This window comes from Coturnix japonica, chromosome 4, assembly GCF_054131305.1.
Source record: "Coturnix japonica strain WE chromosome 4, WE-NBRP24, whole genome shotgun sequence".
NCBI classification, from domain to species: Eukaryota; Metazoa; Chordata; class Aves; order Galliformes; family Phasianidae; genus Coturnix; species Coturnix japonica.
Genome location: NC_140666.1, coordinates 42,678,770 through 42,692,914, shown reverse-complemented (window position 1 = coordinate 42,692,914; position 14,145 = coordinate 42,678,770). Strand labels below are relative to the sequence as shown.

The 14,145-nt window shown below is 37.9% G+C and overlaps 1 protein-coding gene across 2 annotated transcripts in view; it reads right to left on the bottom strand.

Moving 5' to 3' along the window:
• Window positions 1-13,959, bottom strand: part of TBCK (TBC1 domain containing kinase) — an 83,162-nt gene extending 69,203 nt beyond the window's left edge. For both annotated transcript variants that reach the window (XM_015861429.3, XM_032444171.2), the window contains exons 1-3: window positions 13,788-13,959; window positions 9,254-9,479; window positions 7,064-7,136 (exon numbers count right to left, since the gene is read on the bottom strand). In XM_015861429.3, the coding sequence (XP_015716915.1) occupies window positions 7,064-7,136; window positions 9,254-9,446 (266 nt within the window). In that variant the 5' untranslated portion in view covers window positions 9,447-9,479; window positions 13,788-13,959. The remainder of the gene's footprint in view (window positions 1-7,063; window positions 7,137-9,253; window positions 9,480-13,787) is intronic.
• Window positions 13,960-14,145: the final 186 nt, after the last annotated feature.

The window sequence follows — 14,145 nt, the reverse complement described above, 5'->3', positions numbered from 1 at the left end:
AATATTTAGGGAAGCTTTTAGGTGTTTGCAGAAAGAGATCTGGTAATTTCTGCCTGTTGACAAATAATTTGTTGAATATAACAAGTTCAGAGCCAAAAAATAGGAAATGTTGTGGGCTGAATCATATTCAATGCAAGATTGTAATGCTTTTTTTTCCCCATAAAGAAAAGCAAAACCAACATTTTATTACTATAAAGGTGCCCCAAGTAAAACAGTAGAGGCTGTCTCAAATGTATTTATCATGTTTGAACAATTTTTAAGGGTAGAAAAACCTCACTAAAAAATAAAAGGATTGTCTGCTCAGGATTTGCTGGAAATTTTGCACTAAAAGGAAGCAAAGAGTTAACCATATCCAGTGCTTATCTTATTTCTTCATTGTCATCATCTGCAGGCCTTTGAAGATTTCCTTTCACACAGTTTAAATCTGAACGACTTCTTTTAGAGACTACAAAACATTTCTGATAGTAGACAGGAAAGAATTCACGTCTGCCTTTATATTTTCATCATAAAATTGCACGAATTTCAGTCATGTCTGGCAGCCAAAGAAATTAATCACAGAATAAGCAGGTACTGTGCAACCTGGTGTTTTCCTTATCTTTGAACCTTTCCCAGATCGGACAGATGCTGCGTTCTTCACTATGCTGGAAGAGAACAGAACAGATGACCTCCTGGAAACACAGCTTTCGCTCCCAGGCACCCAAAGCGTGGCGCCATTAAAATACTGCTTGAATTCACAGATCACATATAATAAAGTGGCTTTGACCCTACTAAACAGTAAGAGAAAATGGGATTCTCGATACTATCCTTTCTGTTCCTGAAAAAATCCTGTTGTTTTTGTCCTTTGTTTTGAGATTAAACTTGTCCAAAATCACTGCTCAGTGCACGACAAGGCAAAAAGAACAATCTCAAAATGCTCAAGGCACAAAAAAGCAAGCATTCCTCTTCTTCAAAAACATAACAACTGAAGAACTGATTTCTCTTAAAGAACTCAGGTTCTCTGAACAAAACAGTCCTCTTGAACACAATTTAGTGGAAGAAGCACCAGTAATTTCAAAGTAACACATACAACCACTGATTCCAGTAAGTATAAATACTATGCAACAATAACCAAACGTGCTTTCTTTTTGAGTTACTGGATAACAGAAAAAGCACCAAAATCTTTATAAAACTGCATTAAAGCAATCCTTTACAAATTCCTCTGCCTTCACTTTAGCTTTCTTTGCATGCCAAGATCAAGCATCAGCAACAAGCCACATTCCTAATTTAAATAAACAAACATACATGGATGAACATTATATAATTGTGCAACAGCATTTTTAAACCTGCGAACCAAAATGGCAGCAGGGCACAGGTTCCCTCTTAAAGCCAGACATTTCCTGGAAACCAGTAGATTTTGCAAGTGCTTTTCTAACAGCTTTCTTGTTTTTGTTTTTTTAAAATCTAAATATCTAAAGGTTAAAAAGTCATACTTGGATACATTTTAGTAGTTAGCTCAAAAAAGTCTGGATTTTTACATCAATGGTACAGATGCTATGCAAAAGTGAAACAGAACAGAAAGTTCAAGAGAAGAACAGTCTGCAAATGCAGGTGATCAAAGGGACTTTGCAACTAGGCCAATAAGAAACGGTGCTGTTAGAAATTTCGTAGCTAGCAACTAATATTCCTGAAGGCATTAGAAGTGCATCACTTTGATCTATGCTCCAGTCTGCATCACTGCAGCAGGCAGGAAACACCTATCGAGAGGTAACAATAAACTTGCATGTAGCCAAACCAGATGCCTGTGACTAAAGCCTATAAATGGACTAATTGGCACACAATTTATATCAAACCGCCTTTCAACATAAGAAATGTCACCAAACAGACAAATAGAGATTGATGCAGCTGTATGTAGAAAAAAATTAACTGTAGTTATCAGACAGAAGGACAGGGCACTCTGTAATCATGCACAATAACTCCATTTGAAAGAGTAATTTCTCAGCTACAAAACATAGGGACCACAATTAGCTGTGCATTTTTGCACATGTGATGAACAAGAGTGCGCATGTTGCATTCATAAAGATCTGCATAGACATTGAGAAGGTGGCTGATCTTTCACGTTGCTGTTGCCACTACTGAAGTTCACCACCCATCCCCTCGCTGTGCTCACATCCACTGTTTCATCTCCGTAAATGTTTGGCAAGCATTGATGAATGTCAATGGATGCAATTTTTTCCACATATAGGAATCCAGTCTCACACCTTTGCTCCATTTACAGTTCCACATCAGGGGCCATTTCGTAGGACTGCCCCCTCTGGTACCATCTATCGCACAACAGGAACAATGGAACGAAATATTGGCAGGAAGGTTCAATCTCTACTGTCAGTATCACTGTCATTCACCTCTAAAGTTGAAAGCCAAGATCATAAATTGGAAGGCATTACTTTCAGAGCAACCTTCATACTTACAGAAATCAAAATATTCTTACGTTGAGAAAAGCAGCATTGAATAATATACAAACAAGTCAGGACTAATGTCTGATCTTCCATCGTAGTTTTGGAAACAAAAGGCAAAGAACAGCCACTAAACACCCAAAATACAGACTCTCACACATGCATTGGAAAAAAAACGACCTAATTTTAATAAGTTTATTCATTAATGCCACTCCATTTTACTACTTGACCATTTATCCTTGCTAAATGCAACCTCATTATGACATATGGATTGCTCATGTGAAATTCCAGCACAGACTTGATTCAAAGCAGAATGCACTCTGCCCTTGAAGTTCTGCTCATATGCAGCTCTTCAAGTCAAATCATGTAAAACCATCAGCCTTTTGATGATTTGCACCTGACTTACAAAATTTTTGAGGAATCCCTGGCTACTCAAAAACTGCTTTCCCCATGCTCTGCATTTACCACTATCTTATACTACACAGCTTCACTTCAAGTTTGCCAAAAGTACATTAACAGCAAAGACAGCGTAACAAAATATAATTGATGTGCAGACAACTGTTTAATACAGTCAGATAAAATGTAGTCATCCAAATCAGTCAGCTCATGATTTCTCCAAACTAGTAAACAGCTGTGGACACAGCCTGCGTCCAATCAAATGTTGCATGCATAACAAACTATACCTTGCATCTCTAATGGTTCACTAGTAGTTTTTGAAAACCCTAACTTTCAAACCATAGGACTATATTTTACTGAAGAAAGGAATATGCGTAGACTGCCCAAGCCACAAATTGAAAACCAATTCAGAAACTCAACTGTAGGTGCCAAAAGTCTGCTGAATGTCACTATTTGCTGGCGTTTTTATTATTGTGAATACAAGTGCAGACCAGCTTCTTGAAAGAACGACCACGCTTCAAGTGTGACAGAAAAGGAAAAGCTCCTAAGTCCTCTTCTAACAGCACAGAAGCAGAGAAAATAACTCTTTTAACACCGTCTGGCAAAGGTATCCCACAGGAATAGTTTTCAATGTGTTTAAAAGATGGAGAATCTTAAATTCAGATGCTACATTCTGGTCTGTGGTATCACCAGCACTAAAAGAACCAGTAACTTAGTAAATCTAGTAAAACTTCAGCTACCACAGACATGAAAACTACCCTTAGTGAGACTTTTGAAGTAGAATAGTTTAATCCTTCAAGATTTTTTGTGACTTATGTCCGATTCATTCACAATAAATCCTTGTGTGCACAAGGAGACACAGAGGAAGTCAGCCAGACTTTAAGACACATTTTCAAATCTCCAAACAGCACTAAACTACTACGTGCTTAAATTAGGTATTTACTATTGTGCTTTGCTATGCACACAAGTTCCTAGACCCTTAGAAAATTAAGACTCCTCAACATACATCTGAGAGCTAATTTTTTAATAATATGACTGTTATGAGCTAAAATTAAGTGCTTACTTTGACTCACAATAAAAACAAAGAGGATAATAAATTAGGAATGAACAATATGGGAACAATGTCCATGAGGCTGCCATCAGAAAAAAACAAACAAACAAACATGGAAGACACTGAAGAACTGCTGAATTCCTCTTCTGCATCTGGTTACACACAAGAAGAATCACAAGAAGTCTGCTCATTTCATCCAATGAAGAGTTACTGAAATTTGGATGATAGTTGCAACCAAGGGAAGTGCTACTTTTAGGATCCCAAATATACATCACTCACAGAAGAAAATTATCCATCTATGAGTTACCACTTACTAGCAAAGTTTACTAGTTAAATTTTGCAAAAGAAGTCGAGCACATTAATTTTAAGGACAATTGCAAACCATCACTGCAATTCCTGGAGTGTGCTGCCACAGTATTAAGACTGAATTCATCATATCACAAATCCAGATTCTAGAAACTTTTGGCGGTGTGCTCAGAAATACAACTTACTGCCCAGCAACTGAGCAACTTAGGTTGATGGTAAGAGCTCTGACTTCCGGTATCTGTTGCCTTATGTGCGAACGATTCACTAGAAGTGGAAAAGCTGATAAAACTCTGAGGTTAATTACTCAGCTGTATTTTTTTTTTTTTTTTTAACCATAATTCATATATTAGGGAATGTGTGCTACACTTGATGCATGACTTCAGACAAGATTAACTGCAAATAACTACCAGACAGCTGTATGGCCTGTTTTCCAGTATGTATGGTAAGATGAACAGTCCATAACATTACATCTTGAATTTCAGCACTAGCATAATAGAAGATTTCCTGCTGATTTTACATCAGCTTGTGGTACAGGTGCAAAGGACTTAGGTTACTGGCAAGCATGAGGAGAATTAATCTAGAGACCAGAAGAGCAGCTTTTCATATTCCATAAACAGCTTATAAAATTAATTGCAATAGCATACATATCAAGTCCGGATGTGTAACCAGCTTTGCTATCATTGACAAATGCAATCAAAATACATAGAAAAAGTCAAATACTTTCCTCCAAAGGTAATTAATACTGACAGTTCAGATAACCAGTAACTGGGATTTAGTCCATCCAAGTTGTTTCCAGAAATTTATAGCTCTCACAAAAGAAACAAAAAAGGTCTGTTTTAATTTAGGAATTGGGAAAAAAAAAAAAAGAAAAAAAAAAGGGGGGAAAAAAGCACAGAATCATAATGGTTTAGGTTGGAAGGGACCCTTCAGATCACCTAGCTTCAACCGCCTGCTGTAGGCAGAAACACCTCCCATTAGACCCAGGTTGCTCAAACCCCATCCAGCCTGGCCTTGAGTGCTTTCAGGGTGGGGGTAAATGTCAGTTTTGCAAGAAATTTCATGTTTTAGTGAACATAATTCCTCTCTTATGTACTATCACAAAGGTTATTTCCAAGAGATGAATCACTGATGTCTCTTAAAGTTAGGAACATATCTAAGGCTACATGTTAGCCCAGTGCCTCAAGCGTCACAACATCCAGCTGACTCATAGAAACAAAGATCAGAGAGTCTTTACTGATGTAAATTATTCTACAATGTCAAGCCTAAAGGAAAACGTCATGCCAGGCTTTTTGCACTTTCTCAACAGAAGGACAGCCAAAATAGCCCAGATAACTATAACAGACTAAATACCTTATCTTAGCACGTCAAAACAACAGTCTGTGTACTTCAATAAACCATCTAAAAATATCTCACTAATCTTTCTGGATGCCACAAAACACATGCTGATACAGAGGGGCATTACAGTTGTGCATACAGACCACAACAGTTGTGTGGTAAAGAATCATTTATAGAATTTTGAGAAAAAGCATTTTTCCCCCCATAGCAACAAAATATTCCTATGACTTATATCAAGCAATTCAAAGAAAACTGAAATAGCTACACACGTGCTTTTTCAAAAACAGTCAAGAGACAGCAGACAGACCAGGCTGCTACTCATCCAGCACCAAGATACACATGTTCAAAAATCAGTGTGAGAACTGGGAAGAATAGAGCTTCTGATGCTTTCACTATTTCTGGAACTTTGTACAATAGGAACCTGATGCAAAATTGTGTGAGGGGCTGTAATTTATATCACACATGAAAAGCCCTTTACACATCATCTTTAAATACCTCTATCTGGAAAAAGAAAATAGAAGCCATATTTGCCTAACATTCCTCTGCAGCACAGAATGACATACAAGCTAAAGTTCACCAAAAGCTATCACACAGGCAGCAGAGCATTCTGTATTTAGTTTCACCTCTGCCTAAAACATTATTAGTATTCTAGTGAGGGGCTGCAAGGCTGAAAAGGCTTCAGAGTCTGTACTCCGCTTATTTCAAATCTCACTTGCGATGGATTACAGGAATTCTGCCTCACATAACTCACCAAACATAGCTCACGTAAGATGCCTAGTGCTAACTGCAGCTATTTGGAAAACACAAAAAAAAAGCAGACATTTTTCCTGAGCAATCAGATTCACTAAGCTTACATGAATGCCAAGAGTCTGAGACCTAACGTGTGGTATAAACCTTTGAGAAACTAGATTGAAGAGACTGGATTTCTCCAAACATGTTTGTTAAGTTTGTATTTTTGTGTTCTACAAATAACCAGTCAACACACTTGGGATACTAAGACATTATGTTCCTCTTCCTCCATCCTTCATGATTCCTCCTTCTCTTCAGGAGAAGAACTGTCTTTGCTCCAAAGGTAGCAAAAATTGCCTGGCATAGGTATCTTATATCCTGTCCAGCCTCTAGCTAATAAGTTAACAGATGTCCGCATGCATCAAATTCTCTCCCTTCTAGTGAAGGCAGAATTTCATCATCAGGTAGACAAAAAAGATTCAAATTAATTCTTAGGAAGATACTGATCTCATAAAAGGTTTGATTGTGTTCTAAAAAAGAAAATCCAAAACTACTATTATAGGACAGACAAGACTGAGTTACAAAGTATTTCAGTTGCAACATAATTCCCCATAACTCCTCCTTGAGTTCTACAGAAACTTGTACTCCAGGTGTGCATTCATCTGATAAACAATGTTTGTCCGCTGTGTTTTAACAGAATTCAATTTACGTAAACCTGCAAAAGTTTAAAGAAAAAAAAAAAAAAAAAGAGGCTAGGCCTATGCTACAGATATTTCAAACTTTGAGAAGTGGCTTTGAGTTTAACTTGACACCTTACCTGACTGGTTTTCCCTCTCGTAGCAAATCTTCCAGACTATTTTCACAGTGTTCAGCAGCCACAACCAGTCTCTCTAACAGGAAAAAGAAGTACATAGTTCAGACTTCTCAGTACCCACTTGGCAGACGTTACAGTATTTTGACATACACATAAAATTACACGCATTGTTATGTACTACTTGCATACATCATAATCATTTTCATTTATGAAATACAGCAGACAACCTGACTAAAACAGATCTTTCTTGCTGTCTCATTTCTTTTTTCCTTTTTTCATTTCTGGCAACCCATCCATTCAGCAATGAATTTTGAACCCTTCAGCCAATGGCAGTCATTTGACTGAACAGAGATCTCAAAGAAGATTAGCATTTGCACGTTTGCAGAAATCTCCAGTCGGGTTGATAATAGAGAGATCTAAAGTAACATCAACTTTGAGGAAAAGGTGAGGAAAAGGATTCAGAAATGGTATGGAAATCTTGGATCTGATTCACCAGCAACCACACTGCCAACTATAGTTCTTCTTGCCTAGGAAAATAGCACATATTCTGGATATTGATGGGCTGGCTCTACTTAGAGAGGAAAAGAAGTAATAGCTACACCGAAGCAAGCAAATATAAAAGGAAGACGATGGTACAAGACAGTGCACGGGGGAGGAAGTTTTCGCTTCTGCTACTCACAGAACAGCTTGCAGTGAACTTTCAAATTCAAAACCAAATCAAAGTAACTATCCCAAATATAGCAGTCATACAAGATTTATGATAATTAAGATGTAAAATACTTCAAGGCACACAAATCATAATTGATATTCTGAAGAAAAATAACATCAAATCACTACACAAAGGATTAACAAGAGAAGAATTCTGTCAGTATCAGAAGAATAAAATTTCCTATCAGTGTTAGTACGTTTGCCAGAAAAGCCATATTTCTGAAATCAATTACTTGTTATTCTAATCACTATGATGACTTCACAGTTAAATGTTTATCTGCTTTTCTGCAAACTGCTTTAATTATCAAGTATTTTCCTTTGTACTTACATGTACTCAAACCTTCACGTTGCAGTCTTCACTGTCAAACAGGCCTTGTTTGCCTATTTATCTCTTGTATCTAATGGTTATGGTGGCTAATGTATCTTAATCTCTCACCTTGAACACTACACTAAATAAATCCCATTTTCTGCTTCATGAGGAACTAGCAAAATTGAAATGAAAATAGATCTCCTGGCTACAGAAATCTAAAGTTATGAGATCGAGAGCAAATGAAAACACACTAAAAAAATGCTTCTGCAAACTCACTTCTTCACAGCCCCTCGGAACACTTCACAACATGGTTAGTTAGCATTATCACAATTTTCTAAAAATCTGAAACATCTATCATTCCGCATTCTAAAGGAAAACACATTATCTGTTCTACTTTACGAGACAGTGTAACTGATCAAACAAATTCACAGAATGCACTTTTATATTGGACCACTGTTGGTTTAACAGCTGATGCTGGCAACCATATAAATTCTGTCACAGGTGTTGCAGACTTTTTGTGGAAATCAAGTGCTGCTGTCCCACTGAGCTTGCAACAGAATGAGATCATGTGGAATAGGAAAAATAACTGAAGCCTTATTTGAGCTAAAAATACATGTGACAACAGTTATTACATTAAAAATAAACAAAACAAAACAATCCTCTGTGCTAGAATAAAGTAATTGTTCATGGGAGAGATCTTAAAACAGCTAGAAATCAAAAGGGGAAAAAAAAAGAAAGGAAGATGAGACACTGAGGAAAAGGAAGCTGAGACTGAGACACTAGAGCAGCTGCAAATGTACAAGAGATTTAACCATCATATGCAACTGATCACACGATCACAGCATAGAAGCTTGACATAAGAAAAATAAAAAAATAGATGTATTTCAAAGTCATGGTGCAACAACTGAGTACCAGAATTTTTAGCCTTTATCAGTTAGCATGATGCATAACAAAGAAAACACAACCAGCCTCTGCCTTGACACTGCAAAGAAGAAACAAAGGCACCAATATTACCAGTTACAGAACATGCTGCAGTTATTTTGAGTCTGCAAACCAGCAACGTTCTTTAATAGGTGCTATAAAGGCAATATTCTGTTCAGTCACCTTCAGATTTTTTTTTCACAAGACTATAATGATAAGAAAACATTAAATATCCTTATTAAACAGATACTCACCATGTTTACCTCTGGTAATATCAACATACTGGCAAAGCCTAGGATGAGTGATTGTTTTAAGGATCTGAAACCTCCCTAAGATTTTGATGGAGTTGGGTGTCAGAGGAAGGCCATTACTTCCACAAACATCATGTGGAAGAGCTGAGGCAAAGAAGGTGGAAGCACCCATCTCACTATCTCTTAAAGGAAACATCTTCTCTTAAGCTCTTCCAAGCAGGTCGCGTTCCTTAAAAAGAAAACATAAATAAAAAGTTTACACACAAACAATACACATTCTTGTACCTCATCTTATGAGTTGTTTATTAAATAATGCACTTAATTTTTTTTTCTTCCTCAATAAGGGGAAATTGGATGTTTTTTACATAATTAACATTAATAATACAGCGCTGCTGCATCATAAACATAACATTTAAACATGAAAATAGAGCAACAGTTTTAAAGACTTCACAATCAAAACCAGCTATAGCATCAGACAAATGCATTAACACAGATAACTTTCCGAGCAATACTGCAATATAGAAGGTTCACTATTTAAAACCAGTAACCACACTAAAGAGAAAACACTCTTCTAAAGTACCACCTTGTACCAGCAAGCCACAAATTTAGATTGCCACTTCTTCATGATAATCCAGTATCTACATACTATAGAATTTCTAATATTCTAAGCTACAAAATATCTTCTCTCCTACCCATATTTCTTTCCTACTTGTAGTTACTATTACTACTAGCTCCCACACTGACTAACAAATTAAGGAACCAATCTACAGAATATGTTCATGTGGGACAAGTACATACTTGTGTATAAGAGCACATCCACAATCAGAAAGAAAAAAGCTAAGTTCACATGCTTTTCAGTGAGCTCTGGCCTGCAAGCTGTGACAGAGAAGCATTCCCACATAACATGAAATGAGACCAAAGAACAGAAAAAGCTTCATCAACAAGCCTATGCAGAAGACTACCATTCAGCTCATTCAACTCCAGAGGCCACTGTGCATGTAATCAACAGCAAGAGCCCACCATCTAATGTGGGAAGCACATCCCACTCTCTCATCAGTTAGAGAAAGGTAATTACAAGCTCCAAAGTGTAGAAACAGGTATAGAGTTGCACCAGGAAAACTGGAGAAGCAGGATTTGAAGTCCATAAATAGGATTTGAAGTCCATAAAAGAAAATAACAGGAAAGGCTTATACTATGAAACCAACATAATTCTTTCAAACCAGACGTTATAAATCTTTTATCATCATTAGGGCTTCAAGAAATAATAAGGTTGAAAATTTAGACCAATCAGTAATGTAGCTAAATACTGCTGTTCTATCAGCCTTTTGGTCAACATCACAACTTTATTCGCTTCACAAAATTCCCAGTAAAACTCATTCTCTTTTAAGAATCTTAGCTGAGATACTGTTCCCATCATGGGTTGCACAGAGATCCTTATACACTAGACATATTTACCAAGTCCATGCAACTGGAAATTACAGAGTATGCCTTCTGTTTTTAATTATACAGTCTGATTTAAGACACAAAGCAAATATAAGACAGCTTTCATTTGTGTGCATGTGGCATTTCTCCTTAAGAAACAAAGATGTGAGAAACAGCCCTTTAACTTCTAACAGATACTTACATAGACAATATGAATGACTGCATGAAGGCATCAAACTTCAAACAACAACAAAATACAAAGATGGCACAGATTTTGTATAGTAGTATTTTTGTGGTAAATAAAAAAATCTTTGTCATATCAAAAATTCAATAACGTTTTAAAGAGATAAAGCTTTTCTTGTGTTCTAGATGCACTTTGCATACAAAGATGAATTAGATCACTTGCAGTGTTTTCAAACAGACAACTGCACATCTATTGCTCACTCTATTTAGGTGGGAACCACAGAGAACATAAGAAATGAGAAAAGCAGACATTAATAGCTACTGATAGCTACTAAGAGGAACCAACAATTTTAGACTGAGTTAATTCTGTTGACTCTTCAGAATGAATGAAAGAAACTGTGTCTGATGCTGGAAAAGAGCTAGTTCTGTCAACATGTAACTTTGCAATTTAGGTCTGATATCTGTCTTTAACTCTCTATTTCTGTAGACTCCAATGACTGACTAACTAAGCCAAATAACCCCAAAACTAAAAACTCAGTTCATTCACCAGCTTTAAAAATGGCCACCAGTTACAGCTCAAATTAGAAGTTCTTTTCAACTAAATTATTCTAATCAATTAACAGACCCTTCTAAACTCAAACATAAATGTTACACACTTGAATTTTATAATAAATTTTCTGGTAAAACTACAAAAATACAGAGCCCTACACATTCTCCTCACGCTCAGGGTATAACGGTTCACAGACATTCATCTCTCATACACAGTAAAGACAAGGACTGCATTAATTTTATACGTTGGAAGAGTGAATTATATCCTGCAGAGCCTTCTTGTTACCGTGAAGTAACAGGAGAAAAGGAAAAAGAAATGTTTATTATTTTAAATTGCCAATAGGAACAGTTAAGGCAAATTCAATTCTAGGACTGAATCCTGGAAATTCAATTCTGATAATCCAAAACAGGGAGGATGGAGGAGGAAGTGATGACTTGCCTTATTAGAGTCATCTAGAATTACAGAGTCCTTTCCAAAGCACCATTTATTGAGTAGATGGGAGACAGTCTGCCGCATCTGCGAAAGAGGTCTGGCATAAAGATTAGAAGCGCAGAAGTGGCCTGTTTTGCATCATACCTCTGCATGACCCTCCTCAGCTCGTTCCTCACATCCAAATCTCCCTTAGAAAGCTTTAAGATACACAGAAACACTAACCAACATTCCCAGCAAAGCCCGCCGCAAATGGATCTTTGCAAGTATCTAGTTCACATGCAGATTAGAACTACTTCACTAATCATTTGTTCATTAAATGAACAAAAATATTAACTCATACGCTTTATTTTTTTGTGGGGTGGGGGACTGCAGGTTAAATTTAGTTCACTGCAATATTTTTCTTCCATTTGCATAACAAGCATCTACTGCACAGACGTTTTACAAGACTGCCCATGATTCTAAACGTAAGCAATACTGCCTTTTATTGAACATATTCTCCATTGATATAACAACATGATTTTGTTTACAAAATTCCTTAACTACTCTGGCATTTGTAAAAGAGATATTCTACCTACAAATAAGAAACAACAGAATTCAAGGGCAAAATGCTACTGAACACAGCGTACTTAAACTTTTTCTGTCCCCTAAACATGATCTTTGTGCCAACTAATGAAGTCTGTACATAAAAGGTAGTTATAGAATTACAGAATCATTAAGGTTGGAAAGGATTACTAAGATCACCTATTGCAACCATCAACTCATCACCACCATGCCCACTAAACCATGACATTTCCAAGAGCAAAACCCTAAGCGTGGGCATGATTAGCCTCAAAACTTTGATTCCATTCCCACCTACAGCAATTCAGCAAACCTATTTATATAATTAAATAGTCAGGATCTTCATTATTATACTGCTACTCAAATTGAGCACAACAGCAAATGCAAATAATAAAGTGTTTTGGCAAGGCTCCAACCTTACCTGCAACAAATGTGCATGTTGTGAGGGAAAACATTAAGTAGCATGGCGATTTTGACACAAGCGACTGATGGATATTTGGAGAGTTGATTCATGAAAAATACAAATAGTAATTTCTTTCCCAATTAATGATATTCAAGCATCACCTCACTAAAATGAGACATCAGTAAACATTAAAAAAATGCTCCAACTCAGCTATATTTGAGGAATTTGTTTCTTCTAATCCTGACACGTTCACCTGTTTACCAGTGTAATTCAGTTCATCATCCCTCTCTTCACGAAGACAGGGCTTGCTACGGTTTCATTTACTCACTATAATAGAATCATTGAAATCAGAAAAGACCTCTAGGATGTCCAGCCATTCAGCGAACACCAATTTTGCCCACACAACCACTTCTCTAAGTACCAACACCTCTCAGGTCAGCTACTCCATCACTCCTGTGAGCAGCCTGCTCAAATGCCTGACCGCTCTTTCTGCGTTTTTCCTAATATTCAACGTGAACCTCACCTGGTGCAACTTGAGGCCATTCCCTCTCTTTTTTATCACTAGTTACACAGAAGAGGCAAACACCTACCTCACCACAACCTCCTCCTTCAGGGAGCTGTGGAGAGCAATGAGGTCTCCCCTGAGCCTTCCCTTCCCCAAGCTAAACAATCCCAGCTCCCTCAGCCTCTCCGTGTAAGACTTGCAGGGATTCCATACAACTTTATTCTGGGCATCCTTCAGTTCTTCGATGTCTTTCTTGTGCTGAGGGGAAACACTGAGGTGCATACACTTGCGTTCAGGAATTAACCGGATAAAAGCGATACCGATTTCAATAAGCTTGCTAAAGGAAGACTAGAAATGTCGGTAACACCAGGCACGACTCAGGCCCCACCGGACCCTACAGACGATACCCTGCCAGCAGTGCAGCCCCGAGGGGATGCACACGATCAGCCCCAGCACCCCCTGGATCGGGCGGCTCCTCACAGACCTGGCGGGCACCTGAGGGCCCTCTCTCAGCTCCTCCCGTCACCAGCAGCCGCTGAGGGACATCCCCCAGCTCCAAGCCCCGAGCCGTTCCCTTAGCAGAGGCAGAGCCTTGTGGGCAGGGCCGGGACTGGGGCACCCCGAGCTCAGGTATCTCAGCGGGCGGCGCCTTCCGTGACGCAATTCTCGCCCGCCGGCTTCGAAGGCCCCCGCCTAGAGGTTCCCTATGAAATGCCTGACTTTTCCTTTTATTTAGGCCTTTAAAAAAAAAAAAACAAAAACACAATCACTTTTTCTTTTTCCTTTGTGATGTTGAGTTACGGGGAGGGCTTCCAAAGCGCGAGGCTTTTACCGGGAGGCTT